Consider the following 13,821-nt stretch of genomic DNA (forward strand, 5'->3'; position numbering starts at 1 on the left):
ACGGGCCCAGCCGCTCCGCGGCATGTGGGATCTTCCCAGACCGGGGCACGAACCTGTGTCCCCTGCACCGGCAGGCGGACTCTCCACCACTGCGCCACCAGGGAAGCCCTCCCTTTTTTCTTGATGAATCTAGCTATGGTTTATCAATTTTGTTTATCTTCTCAAAGAACCAGCTTTTAGTTTTATTGATCTTTGCTATCATTTCCTTCATTTGTTTGTCCTTTATTTCTGATCTGATCTTTATGATTTCTTTCCTTCTAACTTTGAGGGTTTTTGTTCTTCTTTCTATAATTGCTTTAGGTATAAGGTTAGGTTGTTTATTTGAGATGTTTCTTGTTTCTTGAGGTAGGATTGTGTTGCTATAAACTTCCCTTTTAGAACCGCTTTTGCTGCATGCCTTAGGTTTTGGGTAGTCATGTTTTCATTATCATTTGTCTCTAGGTATTTTTTGATTTATTCTTTGATTTGTTCAGTGGTCTCTTGGTTATTCAGTAGTATATTGTTTAGCCTGCATGTGTTTGTATTTTTTACAGATTTTTTCCCTGTAATTGATATCTAATCTCATAGCGCTGTGGTCAGAAAAGATACTTGATATGATTTCAATTTTCTTAAATTTACCAAGGCTTGATTTGTGGCCCAAGGTATGATCTATCCTGGAGAATGTTCCATGAGCACTTGAGAAGAAATTGTATTCTGTTGCTTTTGAGTGGAATAACCTATAAATATCAATTAAGTTCATCTTGTTTAATGTATCATTTAAAGCTTGAGTTTCCTTATTTATTTTCATTTTGGGTGAGCTGTCCATTGGTGAAAGTGGGGTGTTAATGTCCCCTACTATGATTGTGTTCTGTTAGTCTCCCCTTTTATGGCTGTTAACATTTGCCTTGTGTATTGAGGTGCTCCTATGTTGGGTGCATATATATTTACAATTGTTTTATCTTCTTCCTCGATTGACCCCTTGATCATTATTTAGTGTCCTCCTTTGTCTCTTGTAATAGTTTTTATTTTAAAGTCTATTTTGTCTGATATGAGAATTGCTACTCCAGCTTTCTTTTGATCTATTTGCATGGAATATCTTTTTCCATCCCCTCACTTTCAGTCTGTATGTGTCCCTAGGTCTGAAGTGGCTCTCTTGTAGACAGCATATATATAGGTCTTGTTTTTGTATCCATTCAGCCAGTCTGTGTCTTTTGGTTGGAGCATTTAATCCAATTACATTTAAGGTAGTTATCGATATGTATGTCCCTAATAACATTTTCTTAATTGTTTTGGGTTTGTTATTGTAGGTCTTTTCCCTTTCTTTTGATTCCTGCCTAGAGAAGTTTCTTTAGCATTTGTTTTAAAGCTGGTTTTGTGTTCTGAAATCTCTTAGCTTTTGCTTCTTTGTAAAGGTTTTAATTTCTCTGTCTAATCTGAAAGAAATTCTTGCTGTGTAGTGTAATCTTGGTTGTAGCATTTTCCCTTTCATCATTTTAAATATTTCCTGCCACTCCCTTCTGGCTTGCAGAGTTTCTGATGAACGATCAGCTGTTAACCTTATGGGGATTCCCTTGTATGTTAATTGCTGCTTTTCCCTTGCTGCTTTTAAGATTTATTCTTTGTATTTAAATTTTGATAGTTTGATTAATATGTGCCTTGTCGTGTTTCTCCTTGGATTTATTGACTGTTTCCCGTGTTAGGGAAGTTTTCAACTATAATCTCTTCAAATATTTTCTCAGTCCCTTTTTTTTCCTCTTCTTCTGCTGGGATCCCTATATTTCAAATGTTGGTGCATTTAATATTTTCCCAGAGGTCTCTGAGATTGTTCTCAATTCTTTTCATTCTTTTTTCTTTATTCTTCTCTGCTTTAGGTATTTCTACTCTTTTGTCTTCCAGATCACTTATCCCTTCTTCTGCCTCAGCTATTCTGCTATTGGTTCTTTCTAGAAAGTTTTTAGGTTCATTTATTGTGTTGTTCATCACTCTCTGTTTGCTCTTTAGTTCTCCTAGTCCTTGTTATACGTTTCTTGTATTTTCTCCATTCTATTTTCAAGATTTTGGATCATCTTTACTATCATTACTCAGAATTCTTTTTCAGGTACACTGCCTATTACCTTTTCATTTGTTTGATCTGGTGGGTTTTTTACCTTGCTCCTTCATCTGCTGTGTATTTGTCTGTCTTCTCATTTTGCTTAACTTACCATTTTTGGGGTCTCTGTTTTGCAAGTGGCAGGTTCGTATTTCCTGTTGTTTTTGGTGTCTGCTCCTAGTGGTAAGGTTGTTTCAGTGGGTTGTGTAGACTTCCTGGTGGAGGGGACTGGTTCTTGTGTTCTGGTGGATGAGGCTGGATCTTGTCTTTCTGATGGGCAGGACCTCTTCCGGTTGTGTGTTTTAGGGTGTCTGTGAATTTATTATTATTTTAAGCAGCCTCTCTGCTAATGGGTTGTGTTGTGTTCCTGTATTGCTAGTTGTTTGGTATAGGGTGTCCAGAACTGTTGCTTGCCGGTCATTGAATGGAGCTAGGTGTTAGCGTTGATATGGAGATCTCTGGGAGAGCTTTCACCATTTAATATTATGAGGGGCCGGGAGGTCTCTGCTGGACCAATGTCCTGAACTCAGCCCTCCCACCTCAGAGGCTCCTGTCTGACACCTGGCCAAAGCACCAAGACCCTGTCAGCCACACAGCTTAGAGGAAAAGGGAGAAAAAGAAAGATAGAAAAAAAGAAAAATATAAAATAAAGTTATTAAAATAGAAAAACTTTATTAAAAATAAAAAAATAAAAAATAATTTTAAAAAAGAGAGAAAGAATGAAGAGAGCAACCAAACCAAAAAACAAATCCACCAATGATAAAAAGTGCTAAAGAGTATACTGAAAAAAAAGAAAAAAGGACAGTCAGAACCCTGGGACAAATGGCAAAAGCAAAGCTATACAGAGAAAATCACAGAAAGAAGCATACACATACACACTCACAAAAGGAGAAAAAGGAAAATGAAATATATATATATATATAACAAAATTAAAAAGGAAGAGAGCAACTAAATCATTAAACAAATCTACCATTGATAATAAGCTGTAAATACTAAACTAAGATAAACATAAAACCAGAAACAAATTAGATGCAGAGAGCAAACCCCAAGTCTACAGTTGCTCCCAAAGTCCACCGCCTCAATTTTCGGATGAATCATTGTCTATTCAGGTATTCCACAGATACATGGTACATCAAGTTGATTGTGGAGATTTTATCCACTGCTTCTGAGGCTGCTGGGGGAAATTTCCCTTTCTCTTCTTTGTTCGCGCAGCTCCTGGGGTTGAGCTTTGGATTTGCCCCGCCTCTGTGTGTAGGTCGCCTGAGAGCGTCTTATACCTTTTGGGAAATCTGAGGTATTCTGCCAGCATTCAGTAGGTGTTCTGTAGGAGTTGTTCCATGTGTAGATGTAGTTTTGATGTATTTGTGGGGAGGAAGATGATCTCCACATCTTACTCCTCCACCATCTTGAAGCCGCCCCCCCCTTGCCCATTTTCTAACTCGACTTTTTTGGGGGTTGTTTTTTGTGTTAGTTTTTAACTGTTGAGCTTTGAGAATTCTTTATATTTTAGGTAATAATCCTTTGTTGGATATGTGGTTTGTAAATATTTTCTCTCAATCTATTGCTTATCTTTTTATCTGTTTAACAAGGTCTTTTGCAGAACAAAAGTTTTAAATTTTGATGAAGTCCAGTTTATCTGTTTTCCATTTTATGATTAGTGCTTTTCATGTCAAGTCTAAGAACTCTTTACCTGGTGTTAGATTCCCAAAGATTTTCCTTTTTATTTTTTTCCCCAAAAGTTTTATATTTTACATTTAAATCTATGATGTGAGTTAATTTTTTGTAAAGGATTTGAAGTTTAGTTTAAGATTCCAGCACTACTTGCTTAAAAGGCTGTATTTCTGCCATTGAAATTACCTTGCAACTTTGTTGAGTATCAGTTGGAGACATTTGTGTGTGTTTATATCTTGGTTCTCTTTTCTTTTCCATTTGGTCTATGTGTCTAACCGCCTTCCAATGTCATACAGTCTTGATTTACTGTAGCTATATAGTAAGTCTTAAGATTGGATAGACTGAGTTCTCCTGTTTGATTATTCTTTTTCAAAATTGTTTTTGCTATTATACTTCCTTATCATCCATGTGTTAGAATAATATTTATATAATACTTATATTTTATATTTAATTTATATAATAATCTAATATAAATATTAGAATAATTTTTATTCTACAAAAAGGCTTATTGGAATTTTGATAGGAATTGCATTAAATCAATTTTCAATTATCAAATATCAACTTAGGAATAATTGACATCTTTAATCTGTTGATTCTTCTAATCCATGAACATAGCAAATCCCTCCATTTGTTTAGATATTCTTTGAGTTCTCCATCAGCATTTTGTAATTTTTAGGATGCAAGTTCTATACAGATTTTGTTCTACTTACATTTAGTATTTAATTTTATTTTGAGAAATTTTAGTTGTGTTTTTAATTTTGGTGTTCACATTTTCATTGCTAGTATATACAGATATAATTATATTTTTGTATATTTACCTTGTACCTGCTGACCCTATTATTTGAAATAATTAATTATTTATAGGAGTTTTTCTCTAGATTTTTTGAGATTTTCTATGTAGAAAGTCATATTATTTGCAAATAGTGATAGTTTTATTTCTTTCCTTTTGATTTCTGTGGTTTTTATTTCCTTTTGTTGCCTTATTTCACTGGCTAAAACTTCTAATATTGTGTTAAATGTGATGAGAATGAGTATTGTTGCCTTATTCTCCATCTTAGAGGGAAAGCGTCTGCTTTTCAAGTGATTGGTCCATTTCCTAGAACTTGTAGAATTCATGTGTGTAGAGTGGTTTATAGTATTCCCTTATTCTTTTGATGTCTGCAGGGTCCATAGTGATAGCTCCTGTTTCCTCCAAGATATTGGTAATTTTTGTCTTCTCTTTTTAAATTTTTCTTTCAGGCTTGCTAGATGTTTGCATTTTTTTCAAAGAACTGGTTCTTGGTTTCATAGAACTTCTTTATTTTTCTTCTTTTTTTTATTTCATTGATTTCTGCTCTTTCATTTTCCTCACTTTGCTTGTTTTGGGTTTATTTTGCTTTCACTTTTCTAGATTCTTTAGATGGACTCTTAGATTATTGATTTGAGATGCTTTCTCTTTTATAATGTAATTACTTAAATGCTTTAAATTTCCTTCTCAGCACTGCTTTAGCAATGTCCCTAAATTTTGATATGTTGTATTTTCATTTAATTCAATTTAAAATATTTTTTAGTCTTGACATGTCCTCTCTGACCCATTGATTATTTAGAAGTGTGTTATTCATAGTTTCCAAGTGCTTGGGCTTTTTTATGTTATCTTTCTGTTATTGGTTTCTAATTTTATTTCATTGTCATCAGAGAACACACTCTGTATGATTTCCATTGTTTTAAATTTTCTGAGGTTTGTTTTTTGGCCCAGGATATGGTTTATCTTGGTATATGCTCTGTAGGTGCTTGGAATGGATGTGTATTCTGCTGTTGTCACATGCAATGTTCTATAAGTTTTGACTAGATCCTGTTGGTTGATGGTCTTGTTGAGTTTTATATCCTTGCTGATTGTTTTGTTTTGTTGTCTTATCAATAGTTGAGAGAGAGATGTTAAATATCCATCTAAAATTGTGGATTTGTCTGTTTTTTCTTTCAGTTCTATCAGTTTTTACTTTATATGTTTTGCAACTCTTTTTTTGCTGCATATACATTTAGAATGCTAGGATTTCTGGGTTGATTAACGATTTATCATTATGTAATGTCTTTCTCTGTCTCAGGTAATTTTCTTTGTTCTGAAGTCTACTTTATCTTATATTAATACAGTCATTTCTACTCCCTTTTGATTAATGTTTACATAATATAATTTTTAAAATCTATTTACTTTCAACCTTCCTATATCATATTTGAAGTGGATTTCATGTAGATAGCATATAGTTGATCACATTTTTAAATCCACTCTGATAATTTCTTCCTTTTAATTGGTATGCTTAGGCCATTTTTATTTAATGTAATTATTGATATGTTTGAGGTTAAACCTACTTTTTAATTTTTATTTATTTATTTTTTCAGTTTGTTCTCTCTGGTTTTCACATCTCTGTTTTCTTTATCTTTTTTTCCCGTGGGTTACTTAAACATTTTTAGAACTATATTTTGATTCATTTATGATGTTTTTGATGGAATCTCTTTGTTTATCTCTTTTAGTGGTTGCTCTAGTTATTATATTATATAAACATGACTTATCCCAGTCTGCTGATGTTGATATTATACCAGGTTGAGTGAAATGGTGAAACCTTACCTCCCTCAAGTCCCTTTACCATATCTGTGTGTAATACAATTGTCTTAAATATTTCCTCTCCAAAAATGTTGAACCACATCAGAAACTGTTATAATTCTTCAACCACAAAACATAATTTAGGAAACTTGAGAGGAGAAGTAAACTGTATTATATTTACCCATACTTTTATGCTTTCTCTCATTCTTTCTTCCTTTCTGCAGTCCCAGAAGTCCTTCTTTTTGTTATTCTGTTTAAAGAACCTCCTTTAGTCCTTCTTTTGGGATAGGTCCGTTGGTGAAAAATTCTTATTTAATTTTACTTTATCTGAGACTGATTTGATTTTCCCTTCATTCCTAAAAGATATTTTTTGTTAGATAGAGTTTTCGTTGACAGCTTTTTTCTTTGAATATTTGGAAAATGTTATGCCACTTTCTTCTGGGCTCCATGGTTTCTGATGAGAGATCTGCTGTCATTAAAAAAGGCCCCCCTAAAAATAAGGTGGGTGTCATTTCTTTTCCATTCCTTTTACGTTTTTTTCTTTGAGTTTAGTTTTAGGAAGTCTGACTACAGTATATTTTGGGATGAGTTTCTGTTGGCCTATCTATTTGGGGTACACTCATTTTCTTGAATCTATAGTTTGTACCTTTTGTCAAATTTGAGAATTTTTCAGGCCTTATTTCTTCAAGTACTGACTTACCACCAGATCTACTGTGATACCATCCCAGAGGGAAAGGGGAGTGGTGCCTCAGTACTACCAGGTGGGGATGGAAGTCCCAGCTCTTCATGTGGTTTCCCCATATATCACAGACGGAAGTGAGGTGGAAGGATTTGTTACTGCTTGTCAGGGATGATTGTCTCTTTTCCCTATTTGGCATTTTCTCCTACCACCCTGGTTGCAGATAGGATGAGGGTAAATGTTGGGGCACTCTGTTACAGTCAGGAAAGGTAGACGTCTTGACTCCCCACTTGACCTTTGCTGGTATGAGTGGGGATGGGGCCACAGTTGGGGTTTTTTTTCCTGTGGCTTTTGTTTAGACTAGAGCAGTTATTGCCTAAAGGTCTTCTGTCTTGGCAGGCTGCTCCTTTCCTGGCCCTTTGGCTAGAGAGAGCAGGCTTCATTGGATTATTTTTGTCTGTATTTGTTTGTGTTTCTAGGTGGCTGGATTCTTTAGCTCTATGTCTAGGATACATGAGGCAAAAGGAAACTCAGGGAACTCACCACTGTACCGTTCCCTGGGTCCAACAGTCCCTTGCCCATCTACCTTCTTCCCTTTACTTTTCAGGGTCTTATGCTTGTCTTATACATAACTTCCAGAAATTTTGGTTGTACTTGAGGGGAAGAGTAGGGAAAAGCACATCTGCTCTATCTTCCTGGATGCTCAGCCATCATGGAATTTTTAACCCTTGTTCCTCATGATATCATTGGTCTACAGGTTACACCTGGTTAATAGGGATGTGATCTGAGAAGAAGGTAATATCCAGATCTTGCTTTAAGAGTTTGGTTTTATTTGCTGCCTTAACTGTACCCAGGGTGTGGAATGATTCTATTTGGCTACATGTCCTTCTCTCTTCCATCATTACTCTTTCCCTAGACTAGAACTCTTGGGACTAGGTTGGGCAGCCAAGTAGTAGCTTCCTGAATAAATTTCTCTGAGGTGCTTGATGAGATGATTTTAGAGCCCATTTTTACCCACAAAAAATTCTACATGTGGTTGCTGATAAAACATGTAATAAAGTACCTGGTCATAGTTATCGTTCCATAACTATGTTTTTTTCCCCATTGTTATGGCTACTAAAGTCCCTTTAAGTAAATGCCCCTAGCAGATAATAGATCCTAAAGTTCAGGAACTTTAAACTTTACATGTCCCAAATCTTTTACAGACTCATTGTTTTAACATGTATATAACACACACAAAGTGCTAACATGATGTTTAGCTTATAGTGGACATTCAGTATATATTAGTTGCTTTTTCTTCTCTTTTTACTTTTAAATACTGGCCATTTGTTGAAGTCTTCAGTATAGAGGCGGTACCCTCTGTTGCATAAAAACACAGGCTCTTGTGTCAAGAAGCTTGGGAATCAGTCTCATCTCTGATACTCACTAATAGTGTGACTTGGGCAAGTTATTTCACATCATTCTGACTTGGTTTTCTCACCTACAACATGGGAACAATAATAGCAACTATTGAGAATTAAATGAGGTAATACTTCTAAAGAGCTCAGAAGAGTACCTTTAGATACAAACTCAATGTTGTGTTTTTGTTTTTGTTTTTTTACAATTCTACAGCAAGAAAGTTCCTTAGAGTCAAGGGCTGTGTCTTATTTAAGGTTGTATCCTCAGAACCTAGCATAGTGATTGGTACCTCATAGACAAATGTTTCAATAAACAAATGTTGTCCAGGCATACCTTGTTTTGTTGTGCTTCGCTTTATTGCGCTTTGCAGATATTGTGTTTTTTACAGCCTGAACGTTTGTGACAACCCTGTGTCGAGCAAGTCTATTGGTGCCATTTTTTTCAAAAGCACTATTTTTAAATTAAGGTATGTATATTGGGTTTTTTTAGACGTAATGCAATTGCACACTTAATAGACTACAGTATAAGGTAAACATAACTTTTATATGTATTGGGAAACCAAAAAAATTGTGTGACTTGCTTTATTGCAGAGGTCTGGAACTGAACCCACAATATCTCTGAGGTATGCCTGTAATGAATTACTGAATTAATTTATCTAGAGATGAAAATCTTAGAGGCAGCATAAAATCAACAATCATTTCTGACTAGTGGAGTTTCCTAGGTTCATAGGAAGTAACTATGGGAAAGAGGCTCATTTTATGTGTTTCTTTAAAATTTAGCCTCAGCCCTTGCCACCACTGGGCCACCTACAGAACTGATTACTTCTGAAGTCACTGCCAGGAGCTTTATGGTAAACTGGACTCATGCCCCAGGAAAAGTGGAAAAATACAGAGTCGTGTATTATCCTGCCAGGGGTGGAAAACCAGAAGAGGTAATAAGGAGACAGTATTTTCTAACCATTATTTTCATTCTCTCAATTCTTGTACGGTAGTGAAGACAAGACAGAAATGTGTATATAAGGAGATTATTCTGTCACAAGCATTTAAAATTATTTGACTGAAATACGTTTCCATGTGTCTATGTTGTTCTTCTCTCTCTCTAGGTTATGGTATTTACATCCTCTCCTCTTACCTCCATCAAGGAACCTTCAGAACTGGTCATGTGTCCATTTCTAACACAACTTATTTTGACTTTACCTTTTTGTGATTTTAAAAATTAATGAGTTCTAAGGCAAAAGGAATCAGTCGTTAATTATCTGGCCAGAATCCCCTTTTGCTACCGATATTTTCTTTCTACTTTGTGAGTGGTCTGAACTTTCTGCCTTAAGGAGGTCTGTGTGTTCCAAATAATGTGGGCATATAGTCCTCCAGGGTTTGGGATTTCCTGGATGTTTGCGGAGATTCATGCAAAAGAGAAGCCATAATAAAACACCTGTGGCTGGCCTTTCTCATGGGTTGGCCATCACAGGAGAGAACATCTATTGCCAGATGATTGGATGGTTCCCATTTCATGTCTGATACAGGGACTATGTTAAAATGTGATGAAATCTCCCTTTTTTTGTTTTTAATTATTAATTAATTAAGGCTGCGCTGGGTCTTCGTTGCTGCGCACGGGCTTCCTCTAGCTGCATTGAGTTGGGGCTACTCTTCGTTGCAGTGTGCGGGCTTCCCATTGCGGTGGCTTCTCTTGTTGCGGAGCACGGGCTCTAGGTGCGCGGGCTTCAGTAGTTGTGGTGCGTGGGCTTGGTAGCTGTAGCTTGCGGGCTCTAGAGCGTAGGCTCAGTAGTTGTGGCACACAGGCTTAGTCGCTCCGCGGCATGTGGGATCTTCCTGGACCAGGGATAAAACCTGTGACCCCTGCATTGGCAGGTGGATTCTTAACCACCGCGCCACCAGGGAAGTCCCTCCCTCTCTTCTTTTGAAGTGCTAACACCTTATGTTGTTCTAACCTCTGACTGACCTCAGCATGTTTCACAGTTTTCTGCATTATGGCAGGATTTATGTTTTTTGGTTTTTGTTTTCAGTGTTTGAGTAGATTCTAGAGGTTTAAGTCATCTGGACTTAAAAAAAAAAATCAGAGTTCTTCCAATTGCTCTATCTTTTTCATTACTAATAAATCTTTTAAATGCTTCCTAAGGCTCCATGGAAAAATACCACATGTCAACTGTTACTAAGTGGATGTGATTAGGATAACCATTAGCTTGGGAATGACACAGTTTCCATTAGATGTGAATTAGTAAGGGACTTTTGGACATATTCCTAAAAGGTGGGTCACTTCATGTGAGAATTCAAGGGGAATTGACTGCCACAGTGGGAAAGAGGATGTGGTGCAAATAAGAAAATATTTAATGAAAGGTTCTTGCTAGAGATATTTTTCCTTTTGGATTTCCAGTCTGCATGTGAGATATTCCATTTTCTCATTCCTCAAACTGTTCTTTCAACAGGTGGTGGTGGATGGAAGCATATCTTCCACAGTATTGAAAAACTTGATGTCTTTAACCGAATATCAGATAGCAGTCTTTGCAATATACGCTCACACTGCTAGTGAAGGCCTTCGGGGAACTGAAACCACACGTGTGTATTGAATTGTACCCATTTCTGATTCTGTATGACATTGCTCAGGTGGCTTAGTTGTGCTGTACGTAGTACTGGTCCATGCTATATTTGCAGTTTGCAGGTGCCATATATTGGGAGGGATATTATAAAACTCTGGTATGTTTAGGAGAGAGAAATCTCTCTAAGCAATGAAGGGTGCAAAATACAGTTATTCATTTAATAAACAAATATTTAGTGAATTCTTATTATAAACTAAGCAGTGGGCTTGAATTTGTCATTAGAAGTAGAGAAGGAGCTCTGTAGCTGTCCTGCCTAGTAGAATATTAGGGAAAGTGCATTACATCTGTTTTCTTTATGAGTATCACTGTAATTAAAACTTATGAATACTAGTCAGTCATTCCTTAACTCAGCAAGATCATGATCACACACATATATACATGCACACATGTTCAGAGAATCCTGGGAAGAGATAATCTTAAGAAACTTGATCACCCCCTCATTTAGTTATTTCAAACATTAATTGAGTTCCTATTACATGCCAGATAGTATATAAAGTTGATCTAAAAACTCTGCCTCTGATAGACCAATAACAAGGTGCCAGGCTTTATAATTACACTCCCCGTCCAACACGTTATTGGATTTATCCCTGAAAGCAATTTGTAAGGCAGCTGTTAATACTCCTGCTTTGCAGAAATATTTTTAGCAACAGTCCCTGCCCTTAAGGAAGTTTTAGACTAGCAAAGGAGAAAATGCAACCCAAGGATATACAAACAAATTAGTGCAGTGAAGTACTACGGGCACGCCAATAGAAGTATGATAGGGAATTGCACCTGTAAGCAAAGTCCTGAACTTGGCATTGTGGTTGGGAGTGCAAGCAGGACCTGGAATTATATTTGAAAACAACATTTCGTAGTTTTTATTGACATTGTTTAAGCCAGGAACTTGCAATTTACTCTTAATCCCTTTTTCCCTACCTCTCCAATATGGCAAATCCTATTTCTTGATTATTTTATTGTTCTCAAACCCTATTGTTACCGACAGTCATGTCTCCTCACTGTCTCTGATTGAATGTGTTGATGAGTATCTAGTTATTCATGTATTTGTTCATCCAGCCCCCGATTCTGTCATCTATTAAGTGACCCAACAACTATTTTTAATGGCTGCTGCAGGTCAGACACTATGCTTGGTAATGGGTATAAAACAGTGGTCAGAAGAGTCTCCTACTCTTGACTGGCTCCCAGACAGCTGTGCCCATCACTGTAATGAGATATAAGAAGCTAAAAGGTGTCATTCCTGCTCTTAAACATTCATTATGTTTACCTTCCCCAAAGGGGCTTATATGGCCATGTGAACAGATTCAAGGACAAAAATTACCTGAAAAATATGTTTAGTTTTAGACCCTAACATATAGATAGATACCTTGAAATAAGCAAGCACACTGATAAATGGCTGACCATTAAAAAAAAAAAACTCCTCTTGCAGTTTCTTTACCTATAGTTTCTGACCTTGAACTGTACGATGTGACTGAGAACAGTCTGAGGGCGAGATGGAACCCAGTGGCTGGAGCGTCAGGGTACCTGATCCTTTACGCTCCTCTCACGGAAGGCCTGGCTGGGGATGAAAAAGAGGTAATGCATGCTGCCTACCAAAGTCCTAGGATTTTTGACTTCCTTAACATAGTTTGGTTTGTTTTTACTACAAAAATGTATAAAATTTATAAAAGTCACATTAGCAAAAGAAAAAAATCACTTGTAATTCCACCACCTAGAGGTAGCCATTGTTATCATTTAGTTAAGAGTCTTTTCCAGTGCATTTTAAGCACAACCAATGGGAATGGTTTTGTAATTTTCCTTTTGCTTACTGTGAATATCTTTCCATACCATTAAATAATATTTTATATAGTCATTTAAACAACTTTATAGTATTCCATTGTTGGTTTGTACCAGGTCATGTTTAATTAATCTCATGCTATTGGACATTTGGATAATTTGCTATATAGGGGAATTCCCTGGCAGTCCAGTGGTTAGGACTCACACTTTCACTGCCAGGGCCCGGTCGGGGAACTAAGATCCTGCAATCCGCACAGGGGCTCGGCCAAAGAAAAGAGATAATTTGCTATATAAATATACTTTTGGGACCATTCTTAACATAGAACTTTGCATGGTTATCTGATTATTTCCTTAGGATAAATTCCTAGAAGTGAAGTTTCTTTTTCAAAGAGTATGCAAATTATTAAGGCTTATACTAGGTATTACCACCTTACTCTAGAGAAATTTTATATAATTTATATTGCTCTATGCAGATCACAAATGACTGTGATGACCCAATGTACACTGACTTTGAAAAATTTGTTTTACTAAGTTGAGAGGTAGATAAATGTATCTCATGGATGTGGATATTTTTGCATTTTTTTCCATTTTAAATGACGAATCTTTGACTTTCGAATCATTTATTTTAGTCCTTTTTAATTTATAGTTAACAATTATTACAATACGGACATTCAAGGAATAAAGCAGAGATGTCTATGACCGTTGGGAGTGTTGACCAGGCAGGTGGAGGGGTTATGAGAGGGAGTATAGCACTCGACCCTTTAACATTATCTAAAACCTGCCTCTTTTGACGAGAATCTTTAGGGCCAATAATATGGTGATTCCAGTGTCAAGAACAGAATATTGGTGACATGTGTTCTTTTATTACCAAGGCCTAGACAGTTTTTGCCCACTTGGATTTAATGTCGGTCTGAATTATTTTGGTGGAAGGGAAACTTTAAAATGATGCTAAAAAGACACTAAGCTTCACCAGGAAAGAGAAAAATAAAAAAGACAGGAATACCAGTTCACAACCAATAGATTAGCAAAGTTTTTAAAGTCTGATA

At 36.3% G+C, this 13,821-nt stretch overlaps 1 protein-coding gene across 4 annotated transcripts in view; it reads left to right on the plus strand.

The window, feature by feature from the left end:
- Positions 1–13,821, plus strand: part of COL14A1 (collagen type XIV alpha 1 chain) — a 272,810-nt gene that overhangs the window by 98,626 nt on the left and 160,363 nt on the right. For all 4 annotated transcript variants that reach the window (XM_049700664.1, XM_049700665.1, XM_033419891.2 and 1 more), the window contains 3 exons: positions 9,171–9,322; positions 10,835–10,964; positions 12,429–12,574. In XM_049700664.1, coding sequence (XP_049556621.1) covers positions 9,171–9,322; positions 10,835–10,964; positions 12,429–12,574 — 428 coding nt within the window. The remainder of the gene's footprint in view (positions 1–9,170; positions 9,323–10,834; positions 10,965–12,428; positions 12,575–13,821) is intronic.

Source organism: Orcinus orca, chromosome 17 (assembly GCF_937001465.1).
Source record: "Orcinus orca chromosome 17, mOrcOrc1.1, whole genome shotgun sequence".
NCBI classification, from domain to species: Eukaryota; Metazoa; Chordata; class Mammalia; order Artiodactyla; family Delphinidae; genus Orcinus; species Orcinus orca.